The sequence below is a fragment of the Acinonyx jubatus genome, chromosome D1 (genome assembly GCF_027475565.1).
Source record: "Acinonyx jubatus isolate Ajub_Pintada_27869175 chromosome D1, VMU_Ajub_asm_v1.0, whole genome shotgun sequence".
NCBI lineage: Eukaryota > Metazoa > Chordata > Mammalia > Carnivora > Felidae > Acinonyx > Acinonyx jubatus.
In genome coordinates this window covers 74,843,378-74,868,652 of record NC_069390.1, presented here as the reverse complement: position 1 = coordinate 74,868,652, position 25,275 = coordinate 74,843,378, and the positions used below count along the sequence as shown (strand labels likewise).

The following is a 25,275-nucleotide window of genomic DNA, read 5'->3' as shown; positions in this document are numbered from 1 at the left end:
AACTGAGTGATTTGGGGCAAACCACTTACTGTCTCTGGCTTGATTTCCCCAACTTTAAATGAAGGAATTAGGACCAGATGTTGGCAAAGGCTTGTTCCGTCTTCCAAAACTTGCAGCTTATAATAATATGCTTTACATACAAAGGCGACCTATCCTCCCACGTCAGTGGGTGGAGAAAGCTGTGTTATTTATCCATTAGCAAACTGAGACATCAGCCTGAGCACATGAGAGGTGGCTGATCAAGGCTAGAGATAATCTGCCATCAGAACAAGACATGCTCTCTGTGCAAAACTAAAAACATGTCTGGAATAGAAATCCAGTCCTGAGCCGTGATCACGCCGGCATCGTCATTTAATCAAACGGCCTAAGTATTCAACATCTTGTACCTTCACCGGTCATGAAATAACATTAATAATAGTACTACATCCTTAAAAAGCAACTTTTATTTACAGTAGACTGGCCATTCAAAACCATTTTGTCATTAATTCTTGCAGTATCTTTGAGGAGTTGGAGATTCTAATAGCTTTATTTGGCAAAAATCGAGCTTTATTGATTACTTGGACAGTGGTTTTCCTCATCGCTCTTGGCCCAGTGATCTAGGCACCGCCTGCCCCACCAAGGAACCAGATTTGTAGGATGATCTGGATGTGTGAGGTTAGATTCTCACATCTGTGTATTTATTTTATTAATCTGAGCTACATAGGCTCACATTGTTTTATTAACTTCAACCTACAAACCCCGCTGGTTTCTCTGATGCTTGAATTTCACACCCCAGCTTGGGAAAGCCACACACAAAATGTGAACTGAAATTGCATCAAGCACAAGTATTTCGAGGAAGACTTTGATCAATCCCATCTGTTACTGACACCCTAACACTATCACTTCAGTCACGGGAAGGCCCAGCGTTGCTCGTGAAACTGTGGAGCCTAGGAAACATTTTCCAGGCCTCTGGCCATAATTTATTCAAGGTTTTCTATAGAGTGGTGAACCTCTATCCATGTCTCAAAGACTAAGTCTGCACAGAAGAAACTAAAACATGTAAAAAATCTTTAAAGTTTATTTATTTTTGAGAGAGAGTGAGAGCAAGGGAGAGACAGAAAGAGGGGGAGAGAGAGCAAATCCCAAGGAGGCTCTGCACTATCAGCATGGAGCCCAACCCAGGGCTTGAACTCATGAATCATGAGATAGCATGATAGCAGATATCAGATACGATGACCTGAGCTGGAACCAAGAGTCCAACGCTTAACCGACTGAGCCACCCAAGTGCTCCTGAAAAGACAAAATTAATGCAACCTTGGGAACGGGGAGTGAGGAAATACTTTAAAGGATAAGGTGGGGTGGCATGAGCGGGAAAGCCTGTTCAAATCCTACAGTTGTAACTGACTTTGAGAAGCATTTTTCAAAGAGCTATCTGTTGAAAGTGCTGCTATAAACATTGGGGTAAAAGTACCCCTATGCATCACCACTCCTGTATCCCTTGGGTAAATTCCTAGCAGTGCTATTGCTGGGTCATAGGGTAGATCTATTTTTAATTTTTTGAGGAACCTCCACACCGTTTTCCAGAGTGGCTGCACCAGTTTGCATTCCCGCCAACAATGCAAGAGGGTCCCCGTTTCTCCACATCCTCTCCAGCATCTATAGTCTCCTGATTTGTTCATTTTAGCCACTCTGACTGGCATGAGGTGGTATCTCAGTGTGGTTTTGATTTGTATTTCCTTGATGAGGAGTGACGTTGAGCACCTTTTCATGTGCCTGTTGGCCATCTGGATGTCTTCTTTAGAGAAGCATCTATTCATGTCTTCTGCCCATTTCTTCACTGGATTATTTGTTTTTTGGGTGTGGAGTTTGGTGAGCTCTTTATAGATTTTGGATACTAGCCCTTTGTCTGACATGTCATTTGCAAATATCTTTTCCCATTCCAAATTATGGAAAGAGCCTAAATGTCCATCAACTGATGAATGAGTAAAGAAATTGTGGTTTATATACACAATGGAGTACTACTTGGCAACGAGAAAGAATGAATTACGGCCTTTTGTAGCAATGTGGATGGAACTGGAGAGTGTTAATGCTAAGTGAAATAAGTCATACAGAGAAAGACAGACACCATATGTTTTCACTTTTTGTGGATCCTGAGAAACTTAACAGAAGACCATGGGGGAGGGAAAGGGGAAAAAAAAGTTAGAGAGGGAGGGAGGCAAACCATAAGAGACTCTTAAAAACTGAGACTAAACTGAGGGTTGATGGGGGTGGTAGGGAAGGGAAAGTGGGTGATGGGCATTAAGGAGGGCACCTGTTGGGATGAGCAGTGGGTGTGGTATGGAAACCAATCTGACAATAAATTTCATGTTAAAAAAATAAATAAATGTTAAAAAAAAAGAGCTATCTGTATTCCCACGTTCATTGAAGCATTATTTACAGTAGCCAAGATATGGAAACAAGGTGTCTTATTAATGAATGAATGATTGGATTAAGATGTTTTACTTAAACATACACAGTCACATAGTAGATCTGGAGGGCATTATGCTAAGTGAAAGAAGCCAAAGAGGGAGACAGTAAATACTGCCTGATATCACTTACACGTGGAATCTATAAAGAAAAAAGGTAGAACTCTTAGATAAAGAGAATAGAAAAGTGGTTGCCAGGGGCAGGAAGTTGGACAAAATAGGGAGAGGTTGGTAAAAGGGTGCAAACTTTCAGCTGTAAGACGAATAAGGTCTGAGGGTCTAATGTACAGCCCACTGACTCTAGCTGATAACACTGTATTGTATAAGTGACATTTGTTAAAAGAGTGGAACTTGAATGTTGTCCCCCATAGGTAAATATGTAAGGTAATGGATATGCTAACTAGATGGGAAGAATCATTTCACAACGTACACATACATCAAATCGCCAGTGTATACCCTAAATATCTTTCGATACTATTTGTCGATTAAACGTCAATAAAGCTGAAAAAATAACATAGGAAAAATAAAGAGAAGCACTAAGCCACCTGCATCGTTGAACACTGGGATGTATGGGATGCAGGATACTGTGAATACATAATTGATCTTTCATAAACATTGGTTGATTGAACAGACGCATAAATGATAATGACCAGTGTTTGTAAGGACCCTAGTCAGATATCAGCTACTGTTAAGCTGGCAAAGGAAACCTTCCTGCCCCAAGAGAGTGGTCTGGGGCCCAATGGACCTTTGGACTTGAGGAAGTTAACTCTGACTCCCTGACGACCAGAACTCAACCTAAACAGACATGTCCTCCTCTCTTTTCAGAGCTGTCTCCAGAGCAAGCCATCCTCCCAGCTGCCTGAGCCAGAAACAGACTATCCTTGATTGATTGATTACATCGCATATCTGATCAATCACCACATTGTGTCCATTCTAACTTTCAGGTGTCTCAAGAATACATTTGCTTCCCTCTGTTCTCAGTTCAGCCACTACCATCTTCCATTGAAATACTACAGCAATTTCAGTGGGTCCCTGGCCTTCCTTTCCTCCAACCCAGTCTCCACACTTTGCTGTATAGTATATTTTTTAAATTTCTTTGTAAAATTTTTTGTTTATTTCTTTTGAGAGAGGGCGCACACAAATGGGGGAGAGGGGCAGCGAGGGAGAGAGAGAGAATCCCAAGCAGGCTCCATGCTGTCAGCGTGGAGCCCAAAGTGGGGCTTGATCTCACGACCATGAGATCATGACCTGAGCCAAAAATCAAGAGTTGGACGCTTAACTGACTGAGCCACCTGGGCGTCCCAGTTGTATTAACATTTTTAAAACACACATCTGATCATGTCACTCCTCGATTAAAATACTTCAATGATTCATTATTCTCAGGGAAAAGTCTGGACCATTCATACATAAGGCCCAACTATAGCAAAGTATTTACAGTCTCTGAATAAGCAGCCTTCTTTGGTCTTTTGTGTATTCATCCGGCCATTCTAGAGCTCTAGCAAGACTGCCTTCCTGCCTCACCTTGCTAACTGCAACTTATCCTTCACATCTCATCTTAGAGATGGTTGTATGTTCCCACAGACTTCCCTGTCCTTACCTCATTACGTGTTTCACACTGTACTGTAAATGTCTGTTAATATGTAGAATTTAGTTCATAATTTATGTCCTTGAGAACAGGGATCCTACTTATTTGTACCCCTGGCATTTGTACAGGGGCTGACTCAAGGTAAGCACTCAACCTATATCTGTTGAATGAATGAATGAATGAATGAATGGTGGTGCTTGGCACAAGCATCTTTAGCATGTTCCTTTGGAAAGTACTCTCTTTGCAACCTCACCCACCTCCTCTGCTTCTTTGGAAATTTCTCCACTTAAAAGCCACACCTTATCTGCCTCTGCTTCCTGGCCCCATCCTGACCTTCTCATCCAGTCTAACCTGCTGAGATTCTCCCACTTATACTCCCACTTCAGTCTGCATACCTGTTCCTCTGCCCAGCATGCCACTAGAGCCCCTGCCCTTCACACACCTGCCTCCCTCTCCAAGCTTGGAATGAAACTACACGTGACTATCCACAGGAGATACCTGCCCACCTAATACAGCCGAATCACACCTAGACCTCTAACCAATATCTCTGGAGTCTTTTCTGCCAGTGGGGCTAGATCTAGAAATACAAATTCAGAAAACCCCTGGCCATAACCTTGACTCTGCCTTTACTGCCATAATATAGTTCCAACTGTAGAGAAGGAATAAATTATGTAGACGTGCAGTATGTGGGGAATCATGTGGTATATTGCATCATCTAGGTATCCGAGCAACAAGGGGTTGTAAAGAATATGAACACCCTCACAGCAAGGAAGTCCATTTGCTGATTACTTATACTACAAATCAAAATATACATAACTTATACCATGAATCAAGATGTATATAGAGATATTAATATAGTTATACAAAATTTATTCATTTGATAAATATTTACTTGGTATCTCCTATGTTTTAGTTACTGTGCTAAATGCTTGGGATAGAACAGGGTAAATGTCTTTCTTTCTTCAAGGAGTTTTCAACCTTGTCTGGGAGACAGATATCTAGACATATCATTACAGAATAATGTACTAAGTGCAAGCATAGAGGCACGCACAAGGTAAATCAAAGATCAGCAAATAATAAAATCTAGAATTTGGTAGGGATCTTAGGGCCTTTAGTCCAACCCTTGCCTTATGCATGAGTATAACCTCTCCAGTATATGCCTACCTGGCTTAAACTTAAATACTATCAGTGGGAAGGACCTCCCTTTCTCTCCAGGCAGCCCGTGATATTTGTGAACACTTTGGTCAAGCACCTCATTTTAAAATTCTTCATATATTGATATTTACCAACAATAAATATTGGTGCTGAGCTATTTTAGGACCCCTACCCCTTGTTCTGTTCTTCGAAGGCTGCTTAAAGATGTGATACTTTTCCAGGAATATCAAAAATTGACCCTAGTTCTGCTGTTCTCCGAGTCTTGCAGATCTGAACCTCCTTCTTCAACAAGTCAGGAATCAGAAGGAGTGTTCCATATTGGTTCTGAGTAGAAGGTATAAATCTATCTTGTCACACCCAGAAAACAGGCCAAGCAGCTAAGTTACAGCGCAAGAGGGAAGAGGTTCCATGATGGGATCTTCTTCTCAACTAGGAACTTCTGGCTAACACCTGCATTACCTGGGCTCTAGGTGTCTTAGTCAGTATGGGATGCTGTAACAAAGTACCATAGACTGGGTGGCTTATAAAAACCAGAAATTTATTTCTTATAGTTCTTGAGTCTGAAAGTCCAAGATGAGGCTGCCAGCATGGTCAGGTTCTGGGGAGGACCCTCTTTTGGTTGTACACTGCTGACTTCTCATTGCATCTTCACATGGCAGAAGGGGCTAGAGAGTTCACTGGGGTCCTGTTTACGAGGGCATTAATCCCTTGCATGAGGGCTCCACCCTCATGGCCTAATCGCACCCAAAGATCCTCCCGATACCATCACATTGGGGGGTTAGGACTTCAATATACGGATTTTGAGGGACACAAATATTCAGTCTCTTGTACTAGTATCATCTATCAGAGAAATCCAATCACCAGCAACCTTGTGGACCAGGGTAGCACAGAGGGCAGTATCCTCTTGGGCTGCCCCAAGAGTTTGGCTCCGATGAGTTTCAGTTTCTAAATTTGGAAGATTCTTTTCTTTCCATCTCCAGATAAACCAAGCACATCAGAGTCTACATTTGGGCTCCTAATATTCAAGTGATAAAATTCAGCAACACATACAAGACAAGACTCTTAAGCTGGGAAAAAGAGGAGTAGAATGCTCTTAAGTATCCTGTGTAAGAAAATACCTCTTCACATGAATAAAGGGACATGAAATGCTAGAGGCAGAGTCTTCCTCTGTCTGAAATGGCTGATATTTAGAGTTGCCATGATTCTTCTGGGATTCTTATTTGTTCCAAAGTATTCTTACCAGCTTTGTAGAATTGGAAAGTTTGAGTAACTTAAAAACCATTATTTCAAATAGGCTCATCCAACTAAGCAGAGTATTTGTGAAGGTACTGTGTAGTTTATTGATGTTAATATTTTAAGTACTCCAATAAATAATTTATGCTACTACTCTAGGGAGCTATGGCAACAAGCATATTTTTAGGAAACCTAATGAAGTTATAAAATTGGGAGGTTCCTTGCAGAACTCTCAGTGACTCAGACTTTTCATCTCTAAAGTCAGTCCGTTGAGACGGAGCTTAGAAGTCCCATCTGCCATGAAACCTTCCCAGGCAGTTATTTCCTTCTCTGTGCTTTGCAGAACTTTTTGTATTCCATTAGGACAATGCTTTTCCATTGGATGATAGTACTCTCTTTACAAGATGATTGTCATGCTCAGTGGGAGGCGGTCTCCTCAGGACAAAGTTATATCCTATCCACCCTTCCATTGCCACCATTAGCCCAGTAGCCCCACATCTGGCCGGAAGTGGGGTTAGGCAATGCTTGTTGGATGAATGAGACTGACGTACCTACAGCAGAGACTTCAATGAGTCTGTACCTGCAAACTCTTCACATAACTCAGGGTTCCACCAGCAATCACAGCAAAAGATTTGTCATCATATTCTGCCATCCAGGCAGCACAATGCCTAAGCCCATGCTGATGAAGTTGGGAAAAGGAAGATAAATACTTCAAGGAAACTGGGTTCTCATGTGACCCTGGACGAATCACTTCATCTCCCTGGAGCTCTCAGTTTTTCTAGTGTATGACATAGAGCTTATAAAGTCCAGTATTCTATCTTCAACAGAGTTTTGTGAAAATCATATGTCAACTGGAGAATCATCAAAACAGTATACAAACACATAGCACTGTCATCATTCAGCAAATTTGCTGAGAGATATCACCTGCTATGCAGCATTGAATTCCAACTTGTAGTTGCCCAAGTTGCTATTCCAACTTGTAGTTGACATAGCATGTGGGAGGCAGTATAAATGTACAGTCTAAATTTGGGTGAGAGCAAGGACTTTGGGGACAGATCTAGATTCAAATCCCAGGTCCACCATTTCCTAGCAGTGATCCAAGAGCGAAGCATATAACCTTGCTGAGCCTCATTTTCCCCCTAACAGGGGATCACAGCACACACTTTGTGGGGTTGCTGTAACGATGAAATGAGACATATCTGTAATGTACCTCATATAGATCCTAGCTGGTAATACAACTCAATAAATGGTGATAGTAGTTGTAGTTTAATTTAGTATTTATTTTTGAGAGAGAGAGAGAGACAGACAGAGCATGAGTGGGGCAGGGGGAGAGGCAGAGAGAGAGGGAGACACAGAATATGAAGCAGTCTCCAGGCCCTGAGCTTTTAGCACAGAGGCTGACATGGGACTCAAACTCCCCAACCGCAAGATCATGACCTGAGCCAAAGTCGGACGCTTAAACCAACGGAGCCACCCAGGCACCCGATAGTAGTTGTTTTTATTAAAATCATTATTAACTCCTGGAGTAGATATACTTCTGCAAGTGACTTAGTCCCACCTGCAAAGTTCATTCCATGGGGAAATCTGTGATGGAGCATTAGGAAGCAGTCATCTGTCCCTGGAGCAAGGCTGCTGGCTGGACCCCACTTCCAAGAAAAGGACATGTGTAAAAAGTGGCCTCCAGTACACATGTGAAACATGGGCTGTGTGCCAGTCCTAGAAAGGAAGGGGGCTAAGCAGGAAGGAGCAAGAGAGACAAAGAGGCAGAGAAAAGTTCCGTAAGGACTTGCTGAGGCAGAGCCATAAACGATGTCGTCTGCGCGTGGGATATTGTGAAACCACAGGAGAGGATTAAGTGGTTCTATTTCAGAACAGGAATTGAACTGCACTCTATGAGGCAGAGACAAAGAGCCAGAATAAGACAAGTGACCAAAGCTCTGATAATGAACCAAAGTGCCACAGCTCTGATCGAGAACAGGGTATTGACAGAGAACATACTGAAGGCTGCTGCCAGGGTGTTGGGTTGGGGGATGGGCTAAACGGATGACGCGCATTAAGGAGGGCACTTGTTGGGATGAGCACTGGGTGTTACATGTAAGTGATGAATGACTAAATTCTACTCCTGAAACCATTACTACACTATATGTTAGCTAACTTGGATTTAAATGTAAAAAGAATATATTTAAGGAAATTAAATCATTTAACATTTACAGAAAACACCTGTCAGAACCAAGAGAATTCTAAGAAGACATAAAGATTAGGCATAATGTGGTATCCTAGACAGATCCTGGAACAGAAAAAGGCCATTTGGTAAAAGGTAAGGAAATGTGAATACAGTATGGACTGCAGTTCATAATAACGTACTGTATCAATATTCATTAATTATAACAAATCTACTTTACTAACATAAGATGTCAATACTAAAGGAAACTGAGTGTGGGGCATATGGGGACTTTGTGTACTGTCTTTGCAATTTTTTTCTATAAATCTAAAACTGTTCTGAATAAGTCTATGAGCAATAATAATAATAGTAAAAGAACTGTGTATTGAAGTGGGCCCCACAGCAAAGGGCTGTTGTCCATCTACAGATCTTTACACACTTGTGCGGGGGAAAACGTCAGAGTCACCATCTAATCCAAGTGTTCATTAGAAAGAAAATGTGAGCCCCATGTGCAACCAAAAAATTTTTTTTCTAATACCCCATTAATAAAAGCAATACAGGGGAAATTAATTTAAATGATGTATTTATTTAATCTGCTCTATTCAAAATAGTATTTCAACCTGCAATCAATATAAAAAAGTGTTAATAGCAATATTAGACTTCTTTTTTTTCATACAAAGCCTGCAGAATGCAGTGTGTGTTTTGACTTAGAGCAGATGCCAATTTGCACTAGTCGCACCTAAAGTTCTCCACAGCCATGTAGGGCACAGACCTAATTCCACTGGAAGATGAATTGCATTCTCCTGAATTCCTAGGCTGGTAAGATCTTTTAAAAGCCCAAATAAGTGGAGCTAAAAAAGACCTTTAGAGATGTTCAGAGTGCAAGGACCATCTATACATTCCTGACGGATTTTTTCCTTTGCATCTTGGCTTGAATTTAAGCAGCTTCACACCCTGTTGGAAACCATCCTCCAATTCCACGTTCACTGAGGACTCAGCGTGTGGCCTGTCAATCACGATCCATGTTCTATCCACTCTCTCATTCTAAGGGAAACTGCCTCGCCCCCCTTCCCCCTGCAACCCCAAGGCAGTTTCATGCACTCACTGTTCCTCCCCATGCCCTCTCTGGCTTGGGTGACCAGGGGTGAGCACATGACTCCATGAACCACTTGGAGGCCATCTTTGTATGGAAGAGCCCATCCAACCAGGCACAGGCCATTGTGGACTAACTGGGCCAGTCAGATCCTCTGTCAGGAAGACAGAGGCAGAATCAGACAACGGATGGGGAGAAGCATCAGAGGAAGACACACATGGAAGAAGAAGAGCTACAGTGATATTGGGTTTCCAGTCAATCCTTAGGCTTCTTTAATTTCCTCTTTGATCTGTTTTCCAGATTAGGCTTCCAAAAACCATTTCATTTTAACAAAGCAATTCTCCAGATGAAAGAATCCTGAAAGTCTCCTATGGGAGGGTCTCCAAGTAACCCTAGCTCCTGGAGCTCTCTTGGAACCTTCCAGTACCAACCACATTCTGGGCTCCCGAGGCACAGCTGTTTTGCTGTGTTTGGTTTTCCATGAGATTCCTGTATCTTTTATGGTCATGATTATTTTCAAAGAATCCCTTATGTGTTGAGGAAGCCCGAATGAGTCTAAACCTTTCAACAAAAAGGACTACCACAGAGACGGATGCCTTCACACACATGCCAGAACGCTCTTTTCCACCACTCCCCTGTGGACCTGTTTGTACTCAGTCTCACGCCAACACTTAGCCTGACAGAGAAGTGATGGATTACTTTGGGTTGCATTCCGAAGTAATCAGATTCTGAAAAGACCTCATCACAGTGGCCTTCCGGGGACCCTTTTAGGCCTCACATCATCTACAACACTGGTTCTCAACCGTGACTGCATATCGGAACCCCCTGGAGCACTATTAAAATATGCTGATGCCCAGGCCCTCTCCCAAACCTATGAACACAGAACCTCTGGGGGCAGGTGTCTGGGCATCTGTGCTGTTTAAAAGCTCCCCAAGTCACTCTACTATATAGCTTTTACTGAGAAACACTGATATACAGAACATGCCCTTGTTCAGGCTTGGGTTTCTGGCAGAGAAATCATATACTGTTTTTAATTATAAAAGAAAAGCAAATTTTTTTAAGGATACATGAAAAGTAGGGAATGATACACACTGAAAAGTAAACCTCATTCATCAATAGAGTCTCCAAAAGTCCCACTCCCTAGAGGTAATTATTATAGTTTTGGGTGTGCCCTACCAAGAATTATCTGTGCCTATGCACAAATATGTATGTGTACAAGTTAACACATGTATATACGTATGCACATGTTTTCATATATACTTACATGTGTATACATATATTTTTATGAATACACACACACATGCATATGAATACACACACACACACACACATGTATCTCTTCTTCCTGTGTATCTTTCTCTTACTAACATACCTTGGTTGTTAACCTAGATATTTACTTTTATTTATTTTTTAAAATTTATTTATTTTTTAGAGAGAGAGCGCATACCCAAGTGCATGGGCATGACAGTGAGAGAGAGGCACCCCTAACCTAGACATTTCTGATATAGAAAAATTATGACAGGATTTGACAGGATACCTCCTTTCCATAATACAACAAATTATAAAGCTAAAGTAACTAAAACAACGTGATTTTGTTGTTGGAACATATAAATTATTTATTTGAATAGGGTAAAAAATGTTTAAAAATAATCAATGAAATTGATTTGGTATATGAAAAAATTAGCATTTCAATCCAGTGGGGAAAAGACAGACTATTCAATAAAGAGTATTGGGCTAATTGGCTATTTTTTAAGGTGGATTCCTATTTCACAGTATATATAAATTCAAGACAAATAAAAGATCTAAACAATAAAAACAAATCCCTAAGCATATTAGAAGAAATAATTTTATCCTGGTGTGGGAAAACTTTGCTAATATATGAAGTCTAGAAGTCATAAAATAAAGGATAGACAGATTGCACTACATAAAATTAAAACTTCTCTAAAAAGAAAGACACAATAAAGAAAAGCAAAATAAAAACGAGTGAAGGAAAACAATATTTACAACATGTATAAAAAGATTAATATCCAGACTATAAAAAAGCTTCACATAGCAATAAGAGAATGACAATCAACAGAGAGACGGGCAAACTATAAACTGACAATTAACAGAGTCACAAACATGAACTATAAATGTATAAAAACATGTTCAGTCTCAATACTCAATGCAGTTTAGAATAAAGCAGGCTTTTTTTTTTTACTCATCACATTGTCAAAGTGTTTTATTTTTTTTATCTTTAGTTTTTTAAATGTTTATTTATTTATTTTTGAGAGAGAGCAGGAGCACAAGCAGGAGAGGAGCAGAGAGAGAGAGAGAGAAGGGGGAGACACTAAATCCGAAGGAGTCTCCAGGCCCTGAGCTGTCAGCATGGAGCCCCATGGAGGGCTCAAACCCACAAACCGTGAGATCATGACCTGAGCTGAAGTCAGATGCTTAACTGACTGAGCCACCCAGGTGCCCCATGAGTGTTTTAAAACACTGCTTAAAGGACACCTGGGTGGCTGGGTTGGTTGAGCATCCAACTCTTGATTTTGGCTCAGGTCAAGACCCGAGTCAGGCTCCATGCCTAAGACTCTGGACCTCCCTTTCCCTCTGCCCCTCCTGCGCATGCATTCTCTCTCTCTCTCTCTCTCTCTCTCTCTCTCTCTCTCTCTCTCTCACACACACACACACACACACACACACAGTTAATTAATTAATTAAATCTTTTTTAGAAAACATTGGTTAATATCAAGAAATGGTGACTTTTCGGAAAAATAGGTATTCTCACATTTTGGTAGATGAATCAATTGATACAGCTTTTAAAATGGCAATTTGGCAGGGTGCCCGGGTGGCTCAGTGAGTCAAACAGCAGACTTTAATTTCCTCTCAGGTCATGGTCTCGTGGTTCATGGGTTCAAGCCCCACATTGGGCTCTGAGCTGGCAGTGCATAGCCTGCTTGGGATTCTCTCCGTGCCCCCCCCCCGTCTCTGTCTCTTTTCTCTCAAAATAAATAAACAAACTTTTTAAAAAATGGCAGTTTGGCATATTGTCTAATATAAAATTGCCATGTCCTTTGATCCAGCAATCTCACTTCAGAGTATCTATTCTACAGAACACGATTGTAAAACAGGTGAACACAAAGATGTATCCAGTGCGGCATTCCTCGTAATGAAAGAAGAAAGGAAACATTTAAATGCCTCTTCATAAAGACTTAAATAAAATAAGGTATAATTATACTGTAAATCCTATGCAGCCACTTAAACAAATAAGGTGACTATAATAATCAATATGAAAAGTCATGGTGATGATGTGAGTTGTAGAAAGCCAGGTGCAGAACAATTTGTAAATAGGATCCATATGCATAAAAAAGAAATACACACACATACACTATACACACCCATACACACAAGCACACTTCTAATCATATAGAGAAAAGGCTCAAAGTAATAGCAAACTTTTAATAGAGATTATTTCTAGGGAAAGAAGAAACAAAGATTTCAGGCTTGGGAGGGTATAATGAGGCTCTGAAGGAAAGAGTCACTTAACATTATATACTTTTAATGCTTTTTGCCTTTTTTACAACGCGTGCTAATTTTGTAACTCTTTAAATAATAAAAAGAAGCAAGTTTTCTCACTTTTAATTTTGCTTGTTAAATTGGGGGCTTATCTTCCTTCTTAAGTTTTTTGGCCATTTGTATTTCTTTTCTTCTGAACAGCCCGTTCATGTACTCGGTCCATGTTTACTCGGTTGGAATGTACTATTGAAATTTTAGGAAACTTACATTTAGGAAAATATATTTTACTATGTTACATAGATACTAAAAATAACTTTTCTATCTGCCATTTGTATTTTGATTTCATTTATACGGTTTTCATTTATATAAGATTTTATGTATTGGGATGCCTGGGTGGCTCAGTCGGTTAAGCGTCACACTTCAGCTCAGGTCATGATTTCACCATTCGTGAGTTTGAGCCCCCAGTTGGGCTCTGTGCTGACAGCTCAGAGCCTAGAGCCTGGTTTGGAATCTGTGTCTCCCTTACTCTCTGCCTCTCCACTCACATTCAGTCTCTCTCTCAAAAATAAATAAACATTAAACAAATGAAAAGAAAAGATTTTATGTGTAAATGTTCCAATCTTTTCCTATATAGTGTTTGGGTTTGGTACCATGCTTCAAACTAAACCTGACGCCATATACAAAACTTGTCTTAAATCAGATAACACACTTAAAGGTAAAACTATAAAGCTTTTAGGGGGAAAAAAATGGGATAAAATCTTTGAGGACTGGGACCAGGCTAAAGTTCTTACACTTTGCAGTAAAAGAACAACCCATATAAGGAAAAATTGATAAGTAGGACTTCATTAAAATTAAAAATTTTTGCTCTATGGGGGCACCTGAGTGGCTCAGTCAGTTAAGCATCTGGTTTTGGCTTAGGTCATGATCTCATGGTTTGTGAGTTCCCTCATCAGGCTCTCTGCTGTAAGCACAGAGCCAGCTTCAGATCCTCTGTCCCTCTCTCTCTCTGCCCCTCCCTTGCTCGTGCATGCTCTCTCTCTCTCTCTCAAAAAATAAATAAATATTTTTTAAAAACTTTTGCTCTATGAAAAATCCTATTTATAGAGAGGGAGAAAATATCTGCAAACTGCACATCTGAAAAGGGACATATCTCTAGAACTCCCAAAGCTCAACAGTAAAAAAAACAATCCAATCAGAACATGAGCAGAAAAATTAAGAGACATTTCACTGAAGAAGACACATAGATGGCAAATAAGCACACTAAAAGATGTTCCACCCCATTACCCATTAGCAAAATGCAAATTGAAATCACAATGAGATCCCACTACCCACCTATTAGAGTGGTTTAAATATAGTGATAACACCAAATGCTGACAAGGATGCAGAAAAACTCCGTGACTCATACATTGCTGGTGGTGACACAAAACATATGGCCACTCTAGAAAAATGTTGGGCAATTCATTTTTTAAACTGGAAATGGACTCCCGTAAGACCCAGGTACTGCCCTCTCAGGCATTTATCCCAGAGATGACAATTTATGTTCATGCCGAAACTTCACACAGATGCTCATGGCAGCTTTGTTTGTGGCAGCCCCAAGCTGGAAACTACCCTAATGTCCTCCAATGGATGACTGATTCAACGCACCATGGTGCCTCCATACTGTGGAATACCACTCAGCAATAAAAAAGAACCAACGATTGATACATGCAACAACCTGGATGGATCTCAGGGAAATTATGCTGAGTGGAAAAAGTCAATCTCATGCATGTAAGTGCTGCATATGATTTTATTTATATAATGCTCCTGAAATAAAATTATTACATAGATGGACAACAGACTAATGGCTACAAAGGGTTAGGGATGGGAGGTGGATTCCACGGAGGTATACAAGTGGTGATGATATAGTTTTGTATCTTGACTATGGTGGTACTTACGTGAAGTTAACATGATAAAAATTACGTACAATTACATACATACACACAAGTGAGTACATGTCTAATGGATAAAATCTAACTGATATGGTCTATGGAATGTACCATTGTCACCTAGTTTTGATATTGTGCTATAATTATGCAAAATGTTAACTTTGGGAAAGGCTGGGTGAGCAGGCACACATTCATGAATCTATAAATATTTCATAATACAAGTTTTTTTTTAAAAAACATACAACTCAGCTGTTTTTAATGGAATGTCTGCATTATTCTTTGTTTTAAAAATCCATGTGACTAGACAAACCATAAATTTCACGAGACACATCTGCCTAATGTCAGTTCCTAGATTAAAGTTTTAATAACTCTCATTCACAAAGCATAATAAAGCAAGACAACTTAACACTCACATTTTGCTCTCAAGAATCATGTATCCTTCACCCTGACTGTCCTACCAAAGCGGTGACATCTGTAAACTGGTAACGTTAAGATTTCTGGGGCACCCTGGGCTCAGGATCCCAGCATAAGTCACCCGACCTCAATTTCTCCTTAAATAGAGTTTTTAAAATAGTAATAGTTTAAATGTTTTGAGCACTAAACTACTGAACAGAAGGTATGATGAGGACTCACGAGAAATGAGAAAATAGGGTCCTGGTTCGTACAGCACACTGAAAGGAGAAATAATGTCCACTTAAGTTTTTTAAGCCCTTGGAAATTTATCCGGGAGACAGTAAGAAAAAAAATCGTGGTAGAATATTTCAAATATAGATATTCAGTCTGATTTGAGTATTTGTTGAACACTTACCTCGGGCACCTGTTGTGTGACTGACAAGCTGAAGCTCAAGGCTTACCAAGGAGCCTGTGGCTTTGGAATTCGTGACAATAACACCGCCAGTGTGACTCCTACTACTACTAAGTGCAACATCCTTAGGTACTGGGTTGAGCAGTCTACAAACATCATCTCATTTAATCTCCACGAGGACTGAGTGACATGGCATTATTATTATCCAGATTTTAAAGATGAAGAAATTGAGAACAGGGATGGTGAGATACTTTCCAAGGTCAACCAACTAGAAAATGTCAGAATCCAGATTGGAATCGAAGTCACCTGGTTTCAAAATTCGTGCTTTAACCACTAATCCCTGTGTCTTCCCCAAGCCTCCAGTTTTAATTCTTTTTTTTTTTTTTTTCTGGTCTTTTCTAGAGGTCTCAGTGGCTCTCTACCAGACCTCAGGGCTTGGGCATTTCCTTGACTTCTTGTTTGTTCTGTTCTGCCTGCTTCCCTCTTCCCGCTCCCCGGATCCCATGCGGAGGATGGACCAGAGCCAAAAGAGCAGCTAGTGATCTTCTGTCAGAGCTTTGGACAGTGATGGAAGGAAGCCTGTGTGCGCGCAAGTGTGTGTGCGTGCACGTGTGTGTGTGTGTGTGCGAGTAAGAGAATTGTTTTCAGTTATAACAGTAAAACCAGTTGGTAAAGTATATGAGCCTCTTTTCTGGGCCTTTTTAACCAAAACATTTTCTCCTTTGTGTTGTGAGGCCTGACACTAAGCACAAACAAAGACTTCTCCAGATAGACTCTTCTACTCCTCTACACTCTCCTGGGGTGCTTCATATCCAGGCTGGCTTTTGCAGAAACAAGACTACCACCTTGTTCCAGTTATCTTTCGCTGTGTAACAACCACCTCTAGACTTAGACAGTATAAATTGTTATTATCTCTCAGGGCTCTGTGGGTTGCCGGGGCTGAGCTGAGCAGTCCCTGCTCAGGGTCTTTCATACGGCTGCACTTAGCTAGTGGCTGGGTCTGGGGTCGCCTGAAGGCTCCATTCCTGGAGCCTAAATTTGAATGGCTGGAGAATCTGGGGCTGGTTGGGCTTCTCTCCACATGGCCTGTGCACCTAGCTCGCTGTCATGCAGCATGGCAGTCTCAGAGGAACTAGCAGCCATGCCCTGGGGCTGGCTCGTACCAAATTGTACGAGGCGATTCTGTGTATTTCTTTCCAGTGCTGCATCCAGTGCTGTCACTTTGGTAGCTTGCAACCGGCCACAGTGGGAGGGAGTACTTATCTAGAAAAAACACTACAAAGTCAGGGTTACCCCCATCCCGTCCCCAAGAGCCAGGTTACCAGCACATGACTTTACATAATGGTTGGCTTCCCCCAGACTAAGCCAAGAAACCTAGGAGGAAGCTGCAAGACTTCTTAGAATCTAGTCATGGATGTCCCCAACGTCACTCTCTTCTCATTTTATTGGCCAAACAATTCCCGGAAGCTGGCTGTGATTCAAGAGGATTACCATCCGTGTCCCGTGGCGGAGTTGCAAAGAAATTGTACAATACAGGATCTGGCACAGGGTAGGTGCTCAATAAGTGTTTGATGAATATATGAATGAGTAAAGTCACTTACATGAGTGTGTCACTTAATCTCTATGCCCTTAAAATCACTCAAAAAGTATAAAGTCTCCTGGGAAGTCTTGCTTCAACGTCAGAGAGGCCAATGATTTTTTTAAGTCCCCAAAGAACCTAAATCTAAAAATCGCTTGACATAGGTCTACTTACACTCGGTCCGCAGGTACTCACGGACCCCTTTACACAAGCCCTCTGTACTTATGTACTCAACTGTATTGTACACATGTCAATCGCAGAATGCTTGTTTTATAGATGTTTTTATACCATTGAGGTTTGCTTTGCTTCCTCCCTAAGTAAACTGCAAATTCTTTTAAGAGAGTTCTTGTGTGTTTCTTTGTTATTCCTCCTTTCTACCGTGCCCCAAACAGATAATTACACGTATGCATACACATGAATACTTACAAGATACATGATAGTGAGAGATTATAAGCCTTAAAAGGAATGGAAACAAGAAAAGGAACTAAGAATTCTTCATTGCTATGTTGCACAGCCTTCTCCTTTAACTCTTCCATTCACCTAGTGATGCTGGCCTTATTCCATTCCATTTCACAGTTGAAGAATGAGTCTCAAGAAGGTTTACCAGTTTGGCCCAGGCCACACTAGGAAGAGGAGATGGGATTCAAATGTATGAGCTTTATGTATTCTTCAGGCCATCGTCTCACTGCAATATACACCCCCTACCTTCCCCCATTCTCTCTGCCTCCCTCCTTGAAGCATCTACAAAAGTCATACAGATGCTGATGTTTTCAAACCTCAGACAGAGTAATAACTATTTCAAGTTCCACTCTTGAAATAGCCTTTAAAAGCTTGAAAACACAAAAAGCGTGAAGTGTCTTCCACTGGGAAGGGAGTGAACCTGTTAGCAGGAGACAAACATAATAACTCAGGCAAAGGGTGTTGGTGGGTTGGACCAAGGTAGTGGTGGCGAGAGGGAAAGACATGAACAATTTTGAGGGATATGAAGAAAACAGGATCACCAGGGGCGCCTGAGTGGCTCAGTCAGTTAAGCATCTGATTTCGGCTCAGGTTGTGATCTCATGGTTTATGAGTTCAAGCCTTGAGTCGCACTCTGTGCTGACAGCCCAGGGCCTGCTTGGGATTCTTTCTCTTTCCCTCTTTCTCTGCCTTTCCCCTTCTCTCTCTCTCTCCCTCTCTCTCTCTCTCTCTCTCTCTCTCTTTCTCAAAAGAAGACAGGATCACCAGACTAATGATTGACTGGATTGAGCAGGTGCGGATCAACCACTGCAGAATCATGCTGGCTGCACCAGAAAGGTGAGAAGAGAGGGGAAGCCTGGATGGGAGGTTTCCATATTCCTGGAAGGAGGTGGTAATGGCTTAGACTAGGAAAAGAGCCATGGAATTAGGAGAACGGATGGCTTTGAGAGATAAAATGGAGGTAGGATCTGCTGGATGTATTGCCAAACTAGATGTGGGAATGTGAGGATGAAGGAGGGGTCAAGGACAAAGTCCAGAAATCTGTCATGGAAAACCAGGTGCTTTTGGCTGAGCTAGGGGACACAGAAAGGGGAGCAGATTTCAGATAAGGATGAATTCGGGACATGCCAAGTTTGAGGCGAACATGTAAGCAAGTGCTGGCAGCCAGTGTGCAATTGCATTTAAAACAAAACAAGCATCTCTTATCTAAATGAGATTCTTGGCCCCCTTCGAAGGTGCTAGATGGACGCCCCAAATACCCAAATACCCAAATGCGTGGCAGAGTTCTGTGCCAAGTAATAGAGGGGCTCTGTAATTCTCCATGTTTTCACTTCACAGTGCCTCGACCCCTTCTCCAAAAGCCATTTATCACCCTGCAGGCACCTCTGTCATAATCAAGATGTCTTTATTGAGACTTCCAAAGCTAATAAGAGCTGTATGATTCAATCGGTGACTGTGCCTCATATAACTCATAGAAGTGCTACAGGGAAATTTCAGGGGTCCTTAGGACCCCAGGTCTTCCTGCACACATGCACACGTCAAAACTCCTGCTGATTTTCTTAGAATTCGTACGGACAGGCACTAAGACGTGTTTGCACGCTTCTGCCGCACACAGCAGCACGGCCGTTGTTTACACGAGGTCCCTGCATGTTACAACAAGGAGCCCAGGCCCCTTTGTCTCCAGCTGTATTCTAAGGAAGAAGGGAAGCGTTCGAGCCAATGAAGGCTCTCCAGAGAGCTGCAGCTTTCCTGCACATCAGCTTTTATCATGAGACCCTACAAGGGTTCTACCCAAAACACAATGCCAGCTGTAAGGACGGCAAAGAAGTTAGGACAGCCCCAGACCGAAGGAGATCACTTGTAAGTGTTTCACCAACGTGCTCGTTATACAACTACTAGAATAAGCCCCCGAAACCAAGCCAGGATTAGATTTCCATGCCCACTCTGAGAACCTGACGCTGCAACCCTGAGCCTGAGTGGGGTTCTGCTCGTCCAGCCCAGGGCCTGCCAGCCCACCAGGTGGAGACCAGCTGGCTGGGAACCAGCCGTCCTCCTCACTCAGAGCGTCCCTTGACCTGACTCCAGCTCTACCCAGGGATCCCCTCCCAAATCCCCCTCCAGTCAAGCTCTCCTGGATGGAAACCCACAAAAGAAGAGCTTCCTTACCTGAGAGAAGGTCCCGGCGACCGGCAGTAGAAAAAAACACCAAGTCCTAACAGAAGCGACAGGGACTTACAGGGCAAATCTGTTGGTTTTAAAAGAAGAAAGGTGACTTCATCCCTGGTGCCGTGGAGTTTAAAAGAGCGACGAGTGCTCCCTGGCTGAGCCAAGTCTGTCTCATCGGTGATGACTCCATCCAAATTATGCAGCCACTGCCCAGACACGCTCAGCCTTCAGAAGGTAAATTGCTGGAATCTGACTAGCCCTGTTGTTTTCAAAGAGCTTCCGAAAGTCCTGAACACCAATCACCTTAGCTGGCACCAGGGATACGGAAACCACGCACTTATTTCCCTGAGTCGTATCATTATCTCCCCAAGGATCCAGCTGTCTGAAAAATAGCGTTCTAGGGAAGGAAAAAGAGATATTTAAGCTTCGGAGAGGTAAAAATTCCCGGGGACGGAAGGGAGAGAGAAAAAAAAAACAAAGATATTTCAGTCAGGAGGAGGGGCAGGACGAAAGCTGGAAATGGTCACCTTGCTAAGAGGTTTTCAGAGCTGGTGGATTTGTAAGCACATAAAGGTGACAAATGCTAGTCTGGACTTCGCAGAGGGGAAAGTATTCAGTTATGCAAAGGAATGAGTCACTGCATGGAAAGAAAGTGTGACAGCCTTTCTAATGAAGGCAACCAAGTTGTATTTACTTTTTATTGCATATGGTACCACTCAACCAATTTGGGGTCATTGCTAACATAAATAACTCAAAACGTGCCCACATTCCACCAAGAAGATTTGGGAAAAGAGGTGTTTGAGTGAGGGATTTTCTCTTTTGTATGTTAAAGGTAAGGCTGGAGGGATCAGATTTGTACCATGGGATTCAAGGTCATGTCAAGCTACTGAGGAGGCCAGTCACTTCTCCTTGAGGCCATGTCCTCAGGCCAAACCTTGGGCAGGACTTCGGGCCTTGGTGTTGGGGCAAGGAATGGTAGTGGGGGTGACTTCTGTTGGAAGAAGGGGGGCAGAGGATCATGCTTAGCAGCCGGCTACCTTTTCTCTCTCACACCGCTACTTTAGGAGAGTGGAAGGTGACGTTGGGTCACTCAGCATGTGTCCAACTTTTTGCTGAGCTATTTTGAGGCTTTGGAGATCTCTTCTTGTGTTAGGTTTCACTCCCGAGAGAGTCAAACAAGAAGAGATCTCTTTCTGTTTAGCTACAGGTGCTCAGGGCCAACATTAGAAAGGGGTTTTTGAACTGAGAGATTTAAGAAATGCCAATAAGGCTTATGAAAGGAATTTGCAAGTATTCGGGTCGGGGTGTAAATAATGATAGAAGTAGAAAAGGAGCAGAGTTTTTATCAATAGTTAGATGAAAAAAAAAAGGGGGGGCAGGATCCATTGGTATTCAGTTCATCCTAGTATCCTTAAAGCCTAGCACACAGACTAACACACAGTAGGTACTCAGTAGATAGTACATGGTGTTGAACAACCCCTCTCTGTTCCAGATTTCTAGAACAGATCTGTTGAGAACTCTTAAAGTCACCGTCTGGTAAGCTAGGCCGCTGCTGAGAGTATGAGCCAGTGGGTCTTAGGGAATGCAAGACGAACTGGGTTGTTTGTTTTGCTTCAGCTCCTAGGTTCATTGCCAAAGTCAGAATAGAGCAAAGAAAGGCAAATGGAACCAGCAGCCTCCTTTGCCCACACTGTCCCTTATATATCAGCGATATTCTAGTGTCCAGGCCCGGGACTCCCTCTTATAGGCAGCCTGCCAATTAGCCTCAACTCTCTTTTGTTCTCAAAATTCTTTCATAAAATTTTCAAGCGTAGTTCCTTCAATTGACATTTTACTATATTTGCTTTATCATATATTGATTCTCTATCCATTCCTCTATCCATCCAGCAACTCATTTTTATGGCATTCCAAAGTTGCAGATATCGATACATGCCCCCAAATATTTCAATATGACTAACAAAAATTCAATATTTGTTGACAATTCCAACATTTGTTTACAATTTCTCTTCAGATAAAATTCATATACAGTGCAATGCAGAAGTCGTCAGCATAGCATTTTGATGAGTTCCTATAAATACATATATATGTGCAGTTCAAACCCCTGTCAAGGGACGGAACATAATCATTACCCTAGAAAGTTTCCCCATGTCCCTTCCCAGCAAACTCCTGGTTCAGCATTCCTAAAGAGAATGAATCTTCTGATTTTTTTTCACCATGGTGCAGTTTCACTTATTCTGGTGCTTCATATAAATAGAATCATAAAACTTGTGTTCTTTTGTGGAAATTTTTGTTCATCCAGCAGGTTTTTAGGATTCACCCACCCGTGTTGTTGCTTCTATCAGTAGTCGGTTTCTTTTCATTGATGAGTAGTATTTTCCTATATGGATATGCCACAGTTTGTTTATCCAGTCTTCTAGTGATGGACACCTGATCGTCTAGTTTAGGGCTATTATGAATAAAGCTAATATGAACATTTTTGGACACATACTTTTGTGGATATGCATTCTCATAACCATTGGGTAAATACCTAGGAGTGGAGTTGGTGGGCCTTAAGGTAGGTGGGTATTTAATTTGTAAGGAATTAAAAGATCTTTTCCAATGTTCTCATACCATTTTCTTCTCCTACCAACAATGTATAAGAGTTTTAGTTGCTTTGTATACTTCTGACAACATGTGGTGCTATCAGTGAAACTTTAGCCATGCCCATGAATGTGGAGTGGTATCTCATTGTGGTTCTAATTTGCATCTCCTTGTTGACTAAAGCTGTTGAATGTTTTTTCGCGTGCTTATGGGCCATGCTTTCACCGTCCTTTGCGAAGTGTCTTAAATTGAGGTGTTTGTCTTTTGATTAAGGAGTTTTAAGAGTTCTTGATATATCCAGGATACCAATTATCTGACAGAGACATTTCCCAAATATTTTCTCCTGCCCTATGTACACTTTCTTGAGGACATTTCTTCTGGTGGATAGGTATTTAGTTTTGACTCAGTTGATTTATTTTCTTTTTTTGGTTTTTGTCTTCCCCCAAGTCATGAAGATATTCTCCTATGTTTTCTTCTAGAATGTTTATGCCTATGGTCCATAACAAATTGATTTTTGTGGATGGTACGATTTAGGGCAAGGTTGACTTGTTTCCATATGAATATGTGGTTATTTCAACACCCTTTGTTGAAAACCTTTCCTCTCCCAATTGGGTTTCTTTGAAAACTTTGTGAAAAACAAAATAAATATAGAAGCATGAGTCAATTTCTGCCTGGGGTGTTTATTCTGTCCTACCAATCAGTTTGTCGATCCTTGTGCCAGTATCCCTCTGTCTCGATTACTGTAGCTTTAGGGTAAGTCTTCAAGTAAAGTGCTGAAGTAACTTTGACTTCTTTTTTCACTACTTCTTTCAATATTCTAAGTTCCGTGCAGGTGTACAGAGATTTTAGTATCTGTTTGTCAATTTTGACTAAAAAGCATCATAGGATTAGGATTGTTCTGAGTCCATAGAAAAGGTTGGTGATTACCATTTTAACAACCCTGAGTCTTTCAATCCATTAACCTGGTGTATCTTGCCACTTTTTACATCTTCAATTTTCTCACAGCATTGTTTTTATTGATTTTCTCTTTGTCATTGATTTTCGCAGTTTGACTACGGTTTGCCTAAGTGTTGTTGTTGGGTTTCTTTGTTTTTTGTTTTTGGGATTGTTTTTTTTTTTTTTTTTTTTTTTTAGAGCACGTGAGCAGGGAGGGGGGCAGAGAGAGAGACAGAGAATCTTAAGCAGACTCCATGCTCAACATGGAGCCCAACGTGGGGCTCAACCCCACAACCCTGGGATCATGACCTGGGCTGAAATCAAGAACCGGACACTCAACCGACTAAGCCACTCAGGTGCCCCTGTTTTGTTGTGTCTTTTTTTTTTTTTTAATATTAATCTTCCTTGGTGTTTACTAGGGTTTTAAAGTCTATCAATATACGTCTTTTGCCAAATTTATGAACTTTTCATCCATTATTTATCTAAATAAGCTTCTGGTTCATTCTTTCTCTCTCTCTTCTCTTTCTAGGACTCTAGTTATATGTATATTAGACCTTTTGATATTGTTGCAAAGATCTATGAGCCTATGAACACTTATTAAATCTCTCCTCCTCAATCTGGATCATTTCCATTGATCTATCTTCTAGTTCATTGACTTTTTCTTCTTTTATCTCCCTGTGCTTTTAAAAACATCCAGTAAATTTTATTTAAGATGTTTATTTTTCAGTTCTTACATTTTCATTTAATTCATTTTTATAGTTCCTATTTATCTGCTAAGATTTTCTATACTTTCATTCATTACAAATATATTTTCCTTTACGTACATGAGCATAGCTTCAGTAACTTCCATAAAGTTTTTGTCTGCTAATTCCATCATCTAGATCATCTCAGGGCTGGTCTCTGTGAATTGTCTTTTCTCTTTAAAAGTAGTCATGTTTTCCCATTTTGTTGTATGTTGAATAATTTTGGAATGTATCCTGGTCATTATGAATGGTATGTTGCAGAAAATCTGGATTCTATTCTGCTCTTCTGAGAAGTATTGACTTTTCTTTACTTAAGCCCTTAAAAGTGGCTGAATTCCGGGGCGCCTGGGTGGCGCAGTCGGTTAAGCCTCCGACTTCAGCTCAGGTCACGATTTCGCGGTCCGTGAGTTCGAGCCCCGCGTCGGGCTCTGGGCTGATGGCTCAGAGCCTGGAGCCTGCTTCCGATTCTGTGTCTCCCTCTCTCTCTGCCCCTCCCCCATTCATGCTCTGTCTCTCTCTGTCTCAAAAATAAAACGTTAAAAAAAAAAATTAAAAAAAAAAAAGTGGCTGAATTCAAATTGTGACCTTATCTTCCCGTGTAGCATCTAGAATTTCAGGTCAGCTCTTTCAGCTGTAGCTGGGATTTTTAAAATCTGCCTCTTGCATAGGTAGTTCAAAGGTCAACCAGAGATCTGGGTAGAGTTTATACATAGAGCTATAGGGCTTCCCCTCTGCTCTGCATATTCATAGACAGGGCCCTACTCTGAGGACAAAAGCTATAAATCAGGAAACTCATCCCATGTCTGTCTCTTCTTCCAGTGGTTCGCTCTCCTCTGGCTTCTTTCAGTTTTTGTTCTCTTTGCAGTACCAGTTGAAACTAATTGTTCTTATATTTTGTCCAGAGTTTATAGTT

The 25,275-nt window shown here is 41.4% G+C and overlaps 1 protein-coding gene and 1 long non-coding RNA gene across 5 annotated transcripts in view; one reads left to right on the top strand and one right to left on the bottom strand.

The window, feature by feature from the left end:
• LOC113593803 (uncharacterized) overlaps positions 1-17,811 on the top strand; it is a 30,207-nt gene extending 12,396 nt beyond the window's left edge. Inside the window, exons 3-4 of the long non-coding RNA XR_008290543.1 lie at positions 8,631-8,734; positions 14,760-17,811. This is a non-coding gene — a long non-coding RNA (uncharacterized LOC113593803). The remainder of the gene's footprint in view (positions 1-8,630; positions 8,735-14,759) is intronic.
• Positions 1-20,269, bottom strand: part of AMOTL1 (angiomotin like 1) — a 155,168-nt gene extending 134,899 nt beyond the window's left edge. For 2 of the 4 annotated variants that reach the window (XM_027040045.2, XM_027040046.2), the window contains exon 1: positions 20,104-20,269. Coding sequence is in view for 1 of the 4 variants with exons in the window: in XM_027040042.2 (XP_026895843.1) it covers positions 17,905-17,913 (9 nt within the window). In the remaining 3 variants the exon portion in view is untranslated. Of the gene's footprint in view, positions 1-17,904; positions 17,929-20,103 lie in introns of those variants that run through there. The other 2 variants (XM_027040047.2, XM_027040042.2) reach the window with 2 other exon arrangements.
• Between the last annotated feature and the right edge of the window lie 5,006 nt (positions 20,270-25,275).